Source organism: Pollicipes pollicipes, unplaced genomic scaffold (genome assembly GCF_011947565.3).
Source record: "Pollicipes pollicipes isolate AB1234 unplaced genomic scaffold, Ppol_2.1 Scaffold_4740;HRSCAF=5597_pilon_pilon_pilon, whole genome shotgun sequence".
NCBI lineage: Eukaryota > Metazoa > Arthropoda > Thecostraca > Pollicipedomorpha > Pollicipedidae > Pollicipes > Pollicipes pollicipes.
Genome location: NW_023596545.1, coordinates 31,517,665 through 31,535,457, shown reverse-complemented (window position 1 = coordinate 31,535,457; position 17,793 = coordinate 31,517,665). Strand labels below are relative to the sequence as shown.

Genomic DNA, 17,793 nt, shown 5'->3' with positions numbered 1-17,793 from the left:
CACAAACAAGCCTCCTAGATCGGCGGTACTTTCTAACGCTATTTCCAGGGTGTTAGATCCTTAGAAAAGCTGCCCAGCGTCTAAAAAAAAACTGACAATTGGCTGCGTTCTTCAAGCCAGTCAGCTTCCCACAGTGTGAACCCAACCAACAGCGGCCCACAGACTTGCACTGAACGCTCACTGAACCCAATTCACTGTGGCGTGACAGGCATTCGCGTCCATTTGTCTCAAATGGCCCGACACTGAAAAATGCTGCGTAGCTACCTGATCACGTTCGTAGCAAGATGTTGTGGCCAGCCACGATTCTTACGACTAGTCAAAGGCCAAATCATTTAGTGTTTTATGCTGTTTAACATGTGAAGTGAATCTTGGCTAAAACAATCTGTGAAAATTACTGATCTGAGGGCACTAGAAAAACACTTTGTCACCAATGATCTGTCACGTCAACAGTGGTATAGTATAGTTTGTAGTATATTTCTGTAGCCTGCAAAAAACTGCACCCATGAAAGCTCCCATGTTTGGTAACATCTTGTGCCTCAGTCGCTCAAACGGCGAAATGTCAACGTTTTGACATGCGTTCTACACATGCGCACGCTGCAGGTGTTAAGGAGGACAGACCAATACTAAGCTTTGAGCGTCGTCTAACTGGGATAGTCTGTTGTAATATGGTCTAGCCTGCTGTAGTTTAGTTCCTGTTCAGTTCTTTTCACAATTATGTCTTTAATTTGATCGCACAAGTGTCCGTTTTCGTCACCGACCGTGTCCAGTAAATCAAAAGCCTTTTTCATCCCTGGATGCTCCATTTTGTCTGTTGAAAAGACATAAATATTCATATTATGCAGGACACAAAAGGTTTTGCAAACCAAATATGCTCTAGCAATGCTACTTAACCATAGAAACGAGTCTGCTTAAATCTCGCGCCGCTAGAAATCATAATCTCATAAACAATGGTACGTAAAATTTAAAAAGTTTCAATTTTATTTTTTGGCTAGACGATGGATGTTGTTGAGGCACATCCACTGTTTTTTTATGCGAGACTCTCTTTCGTAGTTTGAAAAAGAAGGGAATGGGGAGAGGGGTTGCGCTGACCTTCCTTTCCCCCCATCAGTTCTCGTTACGAAAAACGACAAATCAGGGACGGGGGTAAGCGCCTTTGCTTCCCAGCCCTGCGTCGGACACGCGGCCTTTCCTGTGCCTGACAAGCGGCCGGTCCTGTACCGAACATGCGCCCATCCTAGTGCCGAACAAACAGCCACTCCAGTTCCGGACACGCGGCCTCTTCTGTGCTGAGCACGCTGCCTCTCCTGTGTCGGACATGCGGCCTCTCTTGTACCGGCATGCGGCCTCTCCGTGACGGGCACACGGCCGCCCTAGTGCACGACGGCGGCTCGTGCACCAGACACGCGGCCTCTCCTGAGCCAGACACGCGGCCCTCCTATGCCGGACACGCGGCCTTTCCTGTGTGAGACACGCGGCCATCCTGTGCCGGACACGCGGCCTCTCCTGTGCCGGACACGCGACCTTTCCTGTGCCGGATGGCTGCTCCTGTCGGACACGCGGCCCCTCCTGTGCCGGACGCCGGCCCGCTCCTTTGACGGACATTCGACAGTTCCAGAATATGAATTAACGACGCCCCAGTGAGCGGCTCACCGCTGCCGCAGTAAGGTGCTGGTGCCGCACGCTCTGCTAAAGCGCGTTCGCCACATTTTTGTTTTTACCAATTATTGTTCGATCAGATGCTTCGATCGTCCGATTTGATCGGTAATGACAGCTTTCTCGAAATTTCTCTGATAGCTTACAATTTCTATCTTAGGTGACCACTCCTGCGGCGGAAATCTCTTTGGACTCCGTGCTCACCAGCATGAAAGGAATATGATGTAGAGCATTATGATAGTACGCCATGGACTAATGCAACAAGTATTTCAAGCCTTGCTCTATCTGTCATGAATTCGAGATGTGATCGTCAGGTCCTAGGTTCACAACTGGAACATGTGATGAGCTGTAACCGAACATACCCAAAACAGTCGTTCCACGAGTGGCGCTGCTATCAGAATTGTTGCGAAACTGCCCTTAGCGATGGGTTGTTCTAGATCACGACGTCATGGTGATCAACTCATCATAATCTCGATGATTTAAACCGGACCATCGGGACGCTATGCTGGTGAGGTTGCAATGGACAGCACAGGCAGCCTGGGTATTTAAACAGTTATAACCTTTTCTGTTTCGATATCGCTCGCCATTGAGGGCCGATGGGGATAAGATTGGTATATGCGCTACACCGACATCTCCGATGACTCCTGGGAATCGAACTATTTCGAAGAGAGTCCTTTTGCAATATCTTCTCTCGTGGCTGGAAGTTCAAGGTGATGTGAGCAGAGTTAGGCGATTGCGTTCATGCATTTGTAAACTTCCCTGCCTGCTGTAGTCCTGACCACGCCAACGCAGTCGCCTATAACTTTATGAAAAGTCCAAGTTCGCAAGAAGCGTAAAACAATCCGACTATGTACGGTGGGTGACAAAACAGTTGGCTGCACTATTGCTATTAAGCTCCGCGATCAAATTGAACAGTTTCTGCACACACTTCTTGATCATAGGTTTTTGTTTTGCGAACATACGTCGGCATCGTCACATACCAATGGGGCAGGTGTTGACCGCAGCCCGTACGGCCTCCGTACCCGATTGCCATTCTCCATACGCCTCCTTCCTGCGCCCACTATACACATCAGCAGCTCTACAGTGACTGATTGGCACTTACGAACCCGAGATTCCTGCTATGGCTTTGGACAAAAGTGTGAGCCTCCGCACGCGGACGATTGTTGCTTGGCAAACAGCCAGCTCACAGTTGTTCGTGACCGGCCTCTTAGTGTTGTCTGTTATGTAGGCATTTAAACCTTATTTGCGAAAGCTAGCGTGTAACCAAGCGTGCGTTATATGTGCGGATAGGCACCTCACCAAACTCACCGGCCATCTAGGCGCGAATACGGCGTCTTAATATGTTCACCCTGAAAGGCATGTGTACGAATAAGGCGTCTTAATATGTTCACTCTAAAAGGCGTGTGTACGAATAAGGCGTCTTAATATGTTCACTCTAAAAGGCATGTGCACGAATGAGGCGTCTTAATATGTTCACTCTCAAAGGCATGTGCACATCACCAGGCTAGGACGATAGTCCGAACAATTTTTCCATCCGTGATGGTGATACCTCGTCTCTATTCTCCCGTAAAACCGTAAATGAGGCTTATTCTGCCGTCCAAAGGTAAAACCTCCTATGTTAATTTCTGTCCACATTGCGCTTTTTATGTCATTTGATTCGCCTTTTCGTGCTAAATTCAGATATTCAAACTAAAATTCGAAATTTGTACAAGCTTTTGGCTAAAAGAATGGGCTAAAAGATTGTGAAAGTTTGAACTTATCGTTTTAGTCACCACATTCAGCATGAGTAGATGAATCAGACAACGTAAAAACTAAAACGGCCAAAAATTAATATATGGGGTTTTACCGTTGGACGGCAGTGTTTGCGGACTTATGTACGTTATCTGAAATTACCACGGGACATTCGGGTGCAGTTATAGAGTTCCTGTTCCTCTTCCCAGTCGAGTCCGAGCGGTGCCTTATAAGCATAGGACGGGGCTGGTAGAGCACTTCACGGCTGTAGTTTTCAGGATTCGGCCCGGTCCGGTCCGGTTAGTCCAGTCCAATCCGCTCACCGATCGACTTTTTCCTCGTGTTTCAGTTCGACCCGATTCGGTCCGACTTGTCCGAAAAATGGACCAATCAAATCCATGCCAATCCACTTCCACTTAACAAATTTGTGTGATCAGCAAACTCGATTTATTCGAGTGCCTTAATTTTAGATATTGTAAATTTTCATTGGCAACAAATTGCGCAATCATTTGACATCAACCAATGGGTGCTGAGATACTTAACACACCTTGCCGCCTGTTGGGAATGCGATTCCGCGCGAATATCGGAATTAACAAGGCTCGTCATAATATCAATCATATCGCAATTATTCTGGTCAGTACCTCATAAGTGTCAACCCATCGCAGGGCCAAAATTGCTTCTGGTTGAAATGATAAAATGCATGGGGACATTACCAAACTTTTTGGCCTCCCGGTGAGGTGCAATATATCTACACATGCCGCTCGGATGCTACAGCGGAACCCAGTTCATAGGTGCCGGATGGCGCCCAGTACTTTTTCTGAACAAATAAAACGACTGTCTGACCACATATATGATATTTGATGCGTATATCCGTAATCGGGCACACTTACTGGTGAAGCAAACTCAACTGAAACAATTATTTTCTGCTTGCCTACCGGCCGCGCCACAATAATGGTCAACGCGCGCGATTATCCGCTGGTGGGTGCCTTTGGTTCCTCTGTCTCATGTCCAGGAGAATGAAAGGGTTGTGTCATTTTTGAAAAGCATTATTAAAATGTCGCATGCTACCAGATCTCCCCGTTTTCTCATGCTGGCAAGACCCGAAGCCAGTTTTATTTGCAACTGTGCATCGCACAGCTGCATGAATTCACATGTACGCAGTTTAAGACTACTTTTACGACACATAGTCGCTTTCTATCCGTCAAATTGCATTCAGCACGCTAGGAGCACAACAGATACTTTATGAGATGCTTTATTTGCCCTTGACAGGCATGGCCTGCGGCTGGTGGCAGCGATTGTCCTAAAGGCCAGCTGACGTCAGAGGGCAGGACGAACCTTGCTGACCATCGCGGGACGTTAAACTTTCGCCACCAAATTCTGCCGTTGCCCGGAATTGCGCGATCGGACGGCAGGGGTCAGAGCTCACACGGTAAGCACTGCTTAGCGTGAGCTCTGATCCCAGAAAACCATTCATTCAAAGGGTCAGATCAAATGTTTCAAAAAAGATGGTGCGGCGATCAAGGCGAGGCATTGTGTTTAGCGTATCACGACCCGGCAGTGCCTCAGATACAAATATTGAATCAACCCATACGTGGGGCGGGCCCTGGCGGGAAGGGCGCCATCGCGAGGAATCGAACCTCATATCTCGGGTTTCCCAGACAGCGCAACGGTAAACGCAGCCGCGCCAACCACTGGAGTATCGGCACGCTCCAATGAGCTTGCTGGCAAGATCACAAAAGTGCTAATTTTTTATTATAAAATGGATAAGTAGATCGTCAAAATCTCACTTACCCTGGAAGGAATACAAGATTCGGTTTTACATGGCAGGACATGAGTGTCCATCATTAACATTTAGCAAAGTAATCTGCTCATGAGAAAATTTGTTTGCGGGCTATTTGGCTGAGCTGTATACTATAAAGCCTGTTTGTGCATTGCTTGGAACGAAAACTTTTGCATGTTGTTGGTTTACGGGGTTTTCTGAGTTAATATCTCCATTGATTATTTCAGGGACTATTAGTGATTATTTTCATTCAATTTTTCATTTCGTTTAATCTGTCCGAGCTGGCAAAATTAAACATCCTGTCGCCCCTAACCCGTCTTCAATCCCAGTCCTAATCCGAGGCCTGTTTTCTAAAAGACATCGCAACGCTGGCGCTAGATCAATACGGTCTGTCTCCCACCTGCAGTATCCTGGGGTGTCGGTACCGCTCCAGCTGTTTGACGCTCGCACGCAGCAGCTCAGTCACCGTTTCCCGGCGTTTAGGCTTGTGCAGCTTCTCGGCGCATTTCTTCTCGAACACGAAGATGGAAACTTCCTGTAACAAATAGCAGTTGCGCCTCAGCTACTATCACTTAACGGAGCTTCCGCGAACGTCCCAGGTAAAAGACAAAGTAGCCTTCTCTCGCACGTCTGACGACCGGCACCTTAGGCGGGCTGTGAGACACGGCTGCATGAATGTCGTAGTTGCTAGGCCCACTGCTGGTAGTGGTGATCTGGTGTTTTACGGCGCGTCACCCACACTATGAGGTCATGAAAAAAGGGTCACGCATAGCAAAACGAGCTGATGTTTACTAGCGTTTATCAATTGTTACAGCTGACTGAAAATGCGGATACAGCTCATGAGAGTTCTTTCTCGGCTGCGAAACGAATATTGAAGACGCTGACGATAGCAGAACACACTACTAGATCAACCTGGCTGCGATATGTTAAGAGCTTCCAGCATACCAACATCTTCCCTGCATTGAGTGAACGACTCACAAGTGGAATCGCCTCGTACGCACGCACTCACGTGCACGCGCACACGCACACACATGCACGCCGCGCACGATGCATCCTGTGCCTATTTTCGTGACCTGCTGCGCAGTTAACCCCTTTCCGTGGCTGTTCCTGAAAATCTTGTCGTTCGTATGAGATACGGCTCGCTATTGATTCCAAAATATAAGGCCAACCATTGATTCCACCCTCAGCCAACTTTGGTCTCGCAGCGCCCAGAGCGATCCGATGAATGGCTGGTGCGGCGATATTGCCCACGCACGGGCGGGCTGTCCGCCGGCTCGATATAGCTCGCACGGCTCGTCGGCCGACGGACGCCCGTGTTCAAAGGCGATTGATAATGCGGACGCGGCGCGATCCCTTCTGCCGATTATTCAAAGTTTCCTCATCAGCGGGCAGAGGTTCGCGCCGCCGGCGGTGTCCAGCTATGACCGCGAGCGTCGCCGCGGACTCGAACCGACGTCAGCGCGTCTCTCGTCCGCGCTCTCCCAGCGCGACTGAATGAACCAGGAGCTTTTGATGGGCGGCCGATCAAGGGCTTTGACCGGAGGTCGGCCACGGGGCAAACTGCGCAAGGTGCGTCAGCATCTGCGTGGTTTTCTCTTGAACCGCTATAGCGTTGCTTGTTGCACAGTACATCGCATTTTATTTCCGCACATGCTGTCAGTGGAGCGTTGCAGTTCGGCGATCACGAGATGAGCACGTGATGGGCTGAGGCTCGGCGTGGTGGACTGAGGCTCGGCGTGATGGGCTGAGGCTCGGCGTGGTGGGCTGAGGTTCGGCGTGGTGGACTGAGGCTCGGCGTGGTGGACTGAGGCTCGGCGTGGAAGACTGAGGCTCGGCGTGGTGGGCTGAGGCTCGGCGTGGTGGACTGAGGCTCGGCGTGGTGGGCTGAGGTTCGGCGTGGTGGACTGAGGCTCGGCGTGGAAGACTGAGGCTCGGCGTGGAAGACTGAGGCTCGGCGTGGTGGGCTGAGGCTCGGCGTGGTGGACTGAGGCTCGGCGTGGTGGACTGAGGCTCGGCGTGGTGGACTGAGGCTCGGCATGGTGGACTGAGGCTCGGCCACCATTCGACGACGGGCGGGCCGGCGGCGCGAGCCCTCGGTCGGAAGCCTTGGGTGGCGCCGCATGCCCACATTCCGGTCACTGAGTGCAGGTATAATAGATACTGCAGCGGCGCGGATGACCAGTGCCCCTCCCCCCCTCGTAATGGTCTGGCAATATCCGGCGGCTGCCAGTGAGCGGCGCCCGACAGCGCCGCGCCGGCCTGTCGGCTGCCGGCCCCCAGCGGCGCCGGGTACGCCGACCCGTCCATCGCGCTGTCGGAGTGTCACACTCTGGGGGTGCTGGGTCCAGCCGCCCCCGGTAACTCCAGCCGACCATCAGCAGCGCCCAGGGTCTTCGACGGGAAAGGTCAGGTCGTACCCGGGAACCTCAGTGGTGTGGTCTCCGGTGCTCAGGGGCCAGCTGGGAAATGGGAGCGTCAGTTGTAACTAGACAGGACCTCTTATTGTTGAGGACAGATGCATTTGGGTTTCCAAATGGAGCAGCGTGGATGTGTCCAGAAACACCAGGGCTGTGGCCAGTGATGGGGCCAACGGGAGCGTAAACCGTACCTAGGATCCTCAATACTGCAGTTGACAGTGCCCAGGCTCTTGCAGGGAAGTGAACTCCGCGCGGAGGCTCCAGTGCCCCAGGTGCCAACTAATGAGAAAATGCGCTGTACCCAGCTACCTCAGAGCTGGGACCAAGATACCAAGTACCTCGGTAGAGAATAATAGCATGGTCAGCTCTACACAGGAATGCTGCTGCTGATGCAGAGCGAGTAACAAGCTCTGGAATTACTGGCAGCGCACGTTTGAGATGAACACGTCGTTGGTGTCATCACATCTCACGTCGGTTGTTGCTTTGGGCCATGTAGGCGATTTGATGGTCGCCGCCCACATCCTCCACCTCTCCACCTCTAGGACGGAAACCTGTATTCAAGATCACAAACTGAGTACCGTATGTCACCCCAGGTTACAGTGCATACCTAGCTAGTGTTCCATGATCAAAGTCAAACCGCTCGGCTCACAGTACGCTCACATCGCGTTCCAATCAACCCCAACCCACCAAAAACCTGGAATAAAACATTATTTATCGCTGCAGACGCCGTAAATGCAAAACGTCATGCGTGCGTACGCTTCGTACGCGTCGCACGCTGTCCAAACGTGAAAACTGAAGATAGACATGGTTTTTTTTATTATGGTCGACTCTGGACTCACTGCAGCGGGTTCTCGAGAACAACATTTTGGTTTGCAACCGTCGATGACCGTTTGCACAAACTCTTCGATGCATTCAAGTCCAACATTCGCATTGTTCAACTGGTGTATGAGTTTACGAAACAGATTGTTTGTCGATTGTTTTTTCATGACCATGAAAATCCCACCTTTTGGATGTATTCTCAACAACGCACATAACTCTCTCAGGCCACAAGCGTTTGTCAGCGCGTGACTTAGGCCGTATCTACTTGCAGGCCAAGCCGTCTACCGCTATTGGGCGCCTGTGGCATGAAGTAATATTATTTTTAGTTTTATAGCTTAAATTAGTTAGGCAATTTATTCCTCTGATTTCAAGAAAAAGCTAGCGAGTGTGGACCACCGGACCGGCACACTGTGCTCCCATTCACACATTTCTTCTCATTTTGTTTACCCTGTCTGTATCCTTTTCGAATAAGAACAGAACGAATAAGAAACGAAAAAGAAAAAAATGATAAAATAAATCCACTTATAACCTATGATGTACTGTTAAGTGAAAAAGGTTTTTCTAGACAGCGCGCTTACCCTATTAAATCATGCTTCTCAACAGCTGTTCATTGATGGCGTCATGGAACGTTTGTATGACGTTAAGATGCTGCCAAACTAGCCGCGCCAAATCGCCACCATAGCATCCGAAGCTTTTCAAACTCGTCGAGAGATGGTAGTGGCGGAGCAGGAAGCGTTTGCCGAGCCAAATGCCTTCAGTTGCTCGTGTGTTGGTCCTTTCACGTAGTTTCCTTGCGTATTCAGCAGTGTGTTTAATAGGCTTACTTGTATTCACATATCGGCTTTGGCGCTTTTATTTGGGTCATCGATTACGGGTCTTGTTTCCGCAAAACTAGCAATCATGTTCAGCTTCTTATGCCATGTAGCACAAAACGTGATTCGTCATAGAACCGATCCGTCCCTCTTATCCTCCATCTTGCTTCATCCTGCATCCGCGTGATACCCCGCTTGTCCGGGGCGGGCTGCGCGCGTCAGCCACGAGTGGGCCGAGAGCCCCGTGGGAAGGGGGACCCCGACCGGGTACCCACGCATGCGCGGGTTAAAGCTCGGCGGTTGGCCCCCCAGGCGCGTGCACGTCTGTCCCATCGTTAACCATTTTCCTTCATCCCATAGCCCTGAAATGATCATTTCTGGTCGAAAGGGCTCTAATCCAAAAACCAAAAACCATCGTCATAGAGTCATCCGACTCCCTGTATCCCATCCCATCTCTTGCTTCATGCTACATCCTGCGCTTGCTCGGAGCAGGCCTCTTGCGCCAGCCACGAGTGGGCCGTGAGTCCCCTGCAGGGGTACCCCGACCGGGCGCCCGGTGCACACACCGCAGAGGGGTCCCTGCGCGGGTTAAGGCTTAGCGGTTGGCCGCTCAGGTGCCCGTGGTCCTGCCCCACCGTTGTTCATTCTTTCACATCATATCCCTGGAATGATTATTACTGGTCGAAAGGCTCTTATCCAAATAAGCAAATATGCAAACCGTGATCGAAACTTGCACAGCTTGGTCAACATTGCTTGTCAGACAATGGACGTCCACTTTATTTGAGAATCGTGCTCACGGGCACATGTGAACGGCTCGACAATAACATTCTTTCTGAGCTTGAGCGCCGAATGACATATGAGGTGGCAGTATTTGAATGGCGTTGCAATGGCGTCATGCATGCCTGAATGACATTGAAATAGTCTAAGCAAAAAAGCCTGCATATCATTGCGTTCGTGTAGTTCAGAAACTAAAGGGTTTTAGGTCTTAAGAAGGGCAGGCTATGAGCTGCACCGAGTGGCCTTCAAAACGACCCACTTAAGTTCAAAACCCCACTCAGATGCGGATCACTACTTTAACGACTATATGATTGAAAGTTAGCTGAATGAGGATGCGGCTAAATCTTTCAGGATCATTCCCAAGCAAGGTTGTATTATTGCGTATCAATGTACCAAAAGGCATTGCAGTTAAGGGAGTGTTCTACATTTGTATGGGCCTTGAACTGAAATAAGCATCTTGAAGATCATTCGGCTCAGTTAACAGCCCTGTCTTTTTTTAAGACCCAAACCCTTCTAGTTTCTGGACAACACGCCCGCGGAGATAAACAGTTTGTCAAGGAGGCTATTTCAAGGTCACCCAAGCATCAATGACGCCATAATAGCGTCGTCCAAATCCTGCCATTTCAGTGGTCATTCGGCGCTAAAAATTTAGAAAAATGTAATTTTGAATTCGTTTCTATCTGGCCTTCGTGAGCACGATTTCCAAATACAATGGTCGCGATTGTGTCTAAATCAATATTGTACAATTTGCGATGAAGTAAAAAAACAATGACGTCATAAGGAGCCTATTTACTAAACAGAGAAATTGTGTTGTCTTATGCAGCCTTTCCCCTTCAAAGGGCATGTTCCAGATTTGGAAACATCGACGCAAGCATCAGATGTGGCGAAATAAGCACCCTTATAATTGTTGGTATAGTTTCAAGCAGAAAGGATAGCTCTATACAACACAATCCCTCTGTTAAGTAAATATGCTCCTCAATACATCATTGATCGCTTGATCATCGTGCCTTGTACAACATTTGATGAGAGCCAGTTGGCGGCCGTTATATCTGGCAATCGTGCTCACGAACGCCAGATATGAAAGACGCAGCAATCATTTGTGTATTGACCTCGATTGCGGCAGGGCTAATGGAGTGGCAGGATTTCAATGCCTTTATTATGTCGTCATGAATACCTGGGTGATCTTCAGATAGTCTCCGGACATTGCCTGTGCATGTTTGCGGGAATGTAGCACAGAACCTACAAGTGTTTTAGTTCTTGAGAAGGGTAGGGCTGTGAATTGCACCGAATAATCTTCAAGATGGCTTCAAGATGACTTCATCATGGGAGAACGTCAACGAAAATCGCATTCGGGGATGTGTCGCTTGTGCCAATTGCTGAGGCTGGGCGACTGGGTGCTCTGTCTCAGCTTTTATGCGATATTTCATCGATGTGAGCAGGCCAACTCATCAAAGCCGGTGCTACTGCTGCTTGAATATCACGAATCTCATCTGCATGTAGATGAGAATCTAAAAAAGCACTCCCACGAGTCCCATCGGGATGTGACGCCGATCCACGAACGAGCTCTGATCCGTACACCAGCGCCGGTTCGCGGACGACGAGCGCCGATCCACGAACGAACTCTGATCCGTACACCAGCGCCGGTTCGCGGACGACGAGCGCCGATCCATGAACGAGCTTTGATCCGCAGACTAGCGGCCGTTCGCGGACGACGAGCGTCGATCCATGAACGAGCTTTGATCCGCAGACTGGCGGCCGTTCGCGGGCGACGAGCGCTGATCCATGAACGAGCTCTAATCCGCAGGCTATCGCCAGTTCGCGGACGACCAGCGTCGATCCATGAACGAGCTCTAATGCGCAGACTAGCGTCAGTTCGTGGACGACGGGCGCCGATCCATGACCGAGCCCTAATCCGCAGACTAGCGTCAGTTCGTGGACGACGAGCGTCGATCCATGAACGAGCCCTGAACCGCAGACTAGCGGCGGTTCGCGGACGACGAGCACCGATCCATAACCGAGCTTTGATCTGCAGACTAGCGCCGGTTCGCGGATGACGAGCGCCGATCCATGACCGAGCTTTGATCCGCAGACTATCGGCGGTTCGCGGACGACGAGCGCCGATCCATGAACGATCTCTAGTCCGCAGACTAGCGTCGGTTCTAGGGTGACAAACACCGATCCATGAACGAGATTTGATCCGGAGGCAGGTGCTACGCTGATTCGGCGAGCGCTGATTCGCAGAAGAGCCCGACATGCAGACGAGAAGCCGTGCGCGCTGAGATGGATGTTATTTATCAGAAGCATCGGGTCCAATCAACTGCACATGCAAATGTGTGCTGCCTTCTGCCGACCTAGGCGAACTCAGAAAAAAATCGCAAAGGACGCAAGAAAATGAAAGATAACGGTGCCCAATGACGCTTCAGAAAAAGCGAACGATTGAACGAAAATAGCCAGAAGTCAGGCGGAAAATTGCCAAAAAAAAACAAAGCACAGACTTAGGATGACAGAATGTCTATGCGATCTTAGGATGATGAACATAAGGATGAGAACCATAAGATTTTCCAAAATTGCTTCAGGATGGTGCAGCGTAGCACCGACAAATTTTGCATGACCCTAGTCTATTGAATACCCAGTCGTTTTATGTAGAAATTAACTATCCCTCGTTATGTCTTCCTCTTGCATCAGGTCCAAGTCACGTCGTGGTTGTCAGCGAAGGTAATGGTTGAGGAATCATTTAAGCTGGTGTGACAACGAAGTGTTTGACGAAGTTATGCAATTTTGACATGACGGTTGAGGCACAAAAAATATAAATGTATTGCAACTTATGACCTTAAAGTTGGGTCTTTTAAGCCAGATCAAAGTAAAAAACCAACAGTTTTTTTGGAAAACCAAATGTCCAATACACCGCCCTATGCGCCCTTTGTATGTGTCCGGGTGGCCGGTTGAATACTCTTCGCTCGAGTGGGGGTGGGGGCCAATTTCACGTCATGAGATGTCAAAAACTAAGATAGCTGGAGACAGCAAATTCACCGGGTAGGTTTACCTTATGTGATCTCACTTGGGTCGGAACTTTAGGCTCCTTGGCCGTGACCTTGTGGTCAAAATAGGTCAAACAAGGCTAAACTCCAGATTAGTGTCTGAAGTGCCCAGACCTCCTCGTGCGATTGCCATAAAGTTAGATACATGTTCTAAACAAATGCTGACTGAGGTCAGTGACCCTATTTGACATTCATAACTTCGAGGTGAGCAAATACCCACGAGGCTGCCCCCATTTCGTCATTCGAACAAGAGTGAGGGATGACTTTAGGCGGTATGTTCAAAAAACAAAATGTTGATCCGGGTTATTTTACGTCAGTGACCTACTCTGACCCATGGAACATGTGAAAAAATCGTTAAAAGATCCGAAATGAGCATCAGAAACCACCCCATAAGCCAAGCTCTCGAGTAAAACAGCGGGCTAGTTTTAACCTCACTCTGACCATCACACCTAACCCTAGGTCAATGAAATTCGTTTTTATTATGAATTCAATTGGTTTACTGCCTAAGAAGATATTTAAAATATGCATGCCTTCGTCACAACACTCCATTGTTGCTTTATATTGTACGAATCTTTAGAGATGCCCTTCGCTGACAGTCATGGTCTGTCTTTGATCTGCCATAGGTCATCCACCTTATAAGGTAAACGCATTTTTGCATCAAAAGATCCGTCATTCAATTCTCTACAGCTATCAAAGTTTGGCAGGGCTAGGCTGCGCCGTTTGGAAATCATATTAGAAAACTTTCGGAGGTCAATTTTACCCCCAAACCCCATTCCAGCGCGTGTTGACTCATCCCGACTCGGATAAGGTCCAATGGCTTTGCAAGGCCTTAATCAACTCGATTGTCCTCAATTCACCTCTTTTTATTGTGCCTCATTGCATGCAACATTCGACTACATTTCACACGATACAGCTGACTACTGTGATTTCCCTATTTCCATATTCGTGTGCCGATTCCTATGAACGCGGGGTCATCCCCACACCAGCTTGTCCAAAATGGGCGGCTGCGTTTGAGTGAATTTAGCTAGCTTCCTCATTGATTACCACACACCGTCCACCTTCGTAGTGCTTGTTCACAAAAGCACAAAAATCTGTAGTGGACGGGTCAAATTCTGTACCGCAATACCGTCAAATTAAATGTTTCCCTAGCATCTTGCACAAGTAAATAGTAGACACAGGAAGGGCCTCGTCACCGTCAACGGCGGTGAACATGTTGGTGATTATCCGGTGCAGTGTAAGCGGCTGCGATAGGCGGAACCGCACGCTCAAGTTCGACCAGGATTCCATGGACTGAGAACAAAACCAGAAGGCGTGCGAAATACCCTCTGTGTAACTCCCGCGACGCTGCCGCTGTTCGGTTCATAGAGGTGGTGCAGGCCATTTGTCGATAAAAGCCTGTTCGGAAGTCTAAACTGCAGCCTGGACTGTCTCAATTTGAAATAGCTGTTGTGACATACAACGAAATATATAGTTCGGGATACTGATCTTGGTCCGTCATTCGCAGTATATGCTCCCATTTCCTTTGAGATTTAACAAGCTGTGAAATACGTGTAGCGGGCAACGGTGCATCATAGTCAAATTTTGTTGTTCCCATACACTGGTTAATCAGCCCAAAAGCGTCAGAAAAAATCACATCAGCAGGCTTTTTTTTGGGGGGGGGGGGTGAGGACCTCCGTCCAAGATGGCGTGCAGTATTCATCGCCATGTCATGAAATTATCATATCCAGACATCATTTGCAGGTCGTTCGCGTTAAGAAGTTCCCGACCTATGACGTTATAAACGTCGATGGTTTGCACTACAAATCGGTAAATACACTGATTGGTATCTACTGTTCGGTTCTTGTCGAGGCCCATCACGGCATTATTCCAAATTACTTTGGCTAATATGTTGACTCCCGATGACTTAGATTGATTTGATTGGACCACACCCATCCAGGCATTATTCCCGCCCGACCATGCTCCAGCACTATTTCGGGCCAATATCGCAGCGACGAAATTATATTTTGCTCTTGATCATGACAATGTGTCGCCTAACTTTCCTCCACTTAGCTTTATCCTCTGGATTAATAAATTTCCTTACCCACCAATTTTTTAGGCTGTCGGCTTGGACAGGGATTACTAGCCTCATATATATATATATATATATATATATATATATATATATATATATATATATATATATATATATATATATATATATATATATATATATATGAGGATATATATATATAATCTAAAAATGGAGAGCCATATATATATATATATATATATATATATATATATATATTCATATTCTGACGGCTTCTCGTCACAGTCCGTTTAATTTCATTCGTTGATCTGCTTCATATAGACTGGCATATGATCTTTTCATTTTCTTGAAGACCCACTCGGTACAGGGGGAGGGCAATTCGACCTTCCCCTCCCCAAAAATTCTGCTAGAATAAATTCCCAACCTCGCGTCGTAGCCGCGCCGAATTTTTGATAGCTGTAGGCAATTCAACAGCGAATTCGTTGGCCAGAGAAATTAGGTGTACCTTGCAAGGTCGCTGATCTATGACAGGTTGAAGTCAGGCCACGGCTGTCAGTGGAGGCAATTTCTAGGGACTCATCCAACGTGATGTATCAGCAGAGTGTTGGAAGAAGCCGTACATCGCTAGGATGGTTTCTAAGCCATTAAGACAGCTAAATTTAGGATTACGACCAATCTCATTAACCTTGGGTTAGGAATAAAGGCCACACCGAGGTTAAAACCAGCCTGCCATTTTACTGCAAAGTCTGCTTCATGAGAACATTGCTGATGCTCATTTAAATTGGTTAATAACGGGGACCGCAAGAGACATACTCCATCGTTTTCCTAAAAGTTGGAGAAATCCACTCACCTAAGATGACCGAGATCAACCTTGAGTTTTGGGGAACATACCACCTAGCGCAATCTCTGACGTTTATTGGAATTCCAAAATCAATGCAATCTTGCTCGCTTTCGCTCACCATCACCTTCTTAAGGTTAAACAACGTCAGTGGACTGTAATGTGCACCAGCTACCTCCTGCTTAGAACAGGTATGTAGGTTCAAAGCGGTTGCATCAAGAGATATGGGGGCACCTTGTATACCACGTATGAGTTTGACATTGTTTGACCTGACCCAAGGTTCATAACATGCGAACGTCATATTGTGACAAAATGAGTTCACATACAGGTCGACCAATCCTGTGAATATATTGCCTATAGCTCTCTTTGTTTCTGAGATCTCCGGGGGCCAGTAGACACTCCACCTGAGCGAAAGGTATTCAACCGGCCACCCGGGCGCATGTTAAGCCTGTCTGGTTTAGAATCTCTAACACACCCATTAATTGTGTAAACTGCAAGAAAAGCCTCTGACTTACCGACACGAACCCTCCAACAGGCTTTTAGGGGCCCAACCACAGATTCAGTTCATCCCGCAACGTTGTAATTCTCTTCGGATAATTAAGGTTTTCTAGAATGCCAATTGTGGGTCTGAACTCTATTTCCAGGTGCCCCACTGAGCCACGCTCTCATGATACGATTGTTTCTGGACAGATTATATCGACTTGATTGCGACTGTCGCCTATCCAAAGCCCACGTGTTTTTTTTTTCTGCTCAGCGTCAAGCCCGATAAATCTCCGTATTGGTCGAGACATCAAAAACATTCTGAAAATCGCTGCGCCGACCCGTCCATGATGATTGCGGTATCATCCGCGTATGCAGATATTCTTACTTCAACGATGTCAAAGACAAGTCCCGTGATATTAGGATTGGAGTGGATTTTGTGTGTCAGTGGTTCATTCGAAATCAGAGAGGGCAGGCAGCTGGACGGCCAACAACGGCGGAGACCTTTATTGATTTTATATGACTCCAGCAAATGTCTATTTATGTGGACTCGTGCACTGTTCTGGATCACCCCCGTTTGATCCACATGATGTGACACATTTTTGAACGCCAGGACCGAAACCCGCCACTCAAACAGCCATTTTCAAGCACCCCCCATTCACAGGAGCATCGCTTCCCGCCAATCGCAGAACAGGTTCAGTCGAAGAATGCCGAACGCCTTCAGGCGCTCCATCACGTCAATGATTAAGCGAATGTTTTTCCCGCCAAATCTGCTCTTTCGAAAGCCCGTCTGTTCCTCATTTATGGTTTAATGCAACACTTGACCTAGATCTACGGACCAGGTTTTTAAAAATATTTTGAACAAACATTTAAGAGGTAAAGGGCTGCTATGAGTACCATTTTAGCTTTACGCTTCTTTTGCATCAGAATTGTTATGCTGGTCTTGCATAAGCTTGCCATGGCGCCTAGGCTACATATTTCAAGCAACGCTGCGCACATGCAGGTAGTTCGTTCAGGCTTTCCCGAAACGTTTTATGAAACGGTCATGCAAACCCGTCCGGACCTGGACGCGTCGGTGTCTTCGCCGAAAGGAGGGCTGCCTCCCTCTCGCTGACCGTCGGGTGAGTCTCGCAGCGTCGCTTTACACCCATCCAGGCGTGAAATGCCATTTAAGAAGCCTCTCTCCATGCTCGGGACATCCCCAACATACGTTATCTTACATCTGTTGTGTATATCATCTGACTTTGCAATGGTAATGAAGGCCATTTTATGATATTTTAATTTAGTGCGCCCTCAATGTTCGCCCCATAAAGTCGTGTGTGTATTTGTATTCTTAAAGGGTGTTAGCGATGTCAAATGTGGGTGAACAGGCATGATATGAGGGAGTCACACCTCTCGGGACAGAATGAATGCTTTATA

At 48.4% G+C, this 17,793-nt stretch overlaps 1 protein-coding gene across 1 annotated transcript in view; it reads right to left on the bottom strand.

The window, feature by feature from the left end:
• Positions 1 to 17,793, bottom strand: part of LOC119098204 (SCY1-like protein 2) — a 189,470-nt gene that overhangs the window by 149,120 nt on the left and 22,557 nt on the right. The window contains exon 3 of the mRNA XM_037221130.1: positions 5,565 to 5,699. Within this exon, the coding sequence (XP_037077025.1) occupies positions 5,565 to 5,699 (135 nt within the window). The remainder of the gene's footprint in view (positions 1 to 5,564; positions 5,700 to 17,793) is intronic.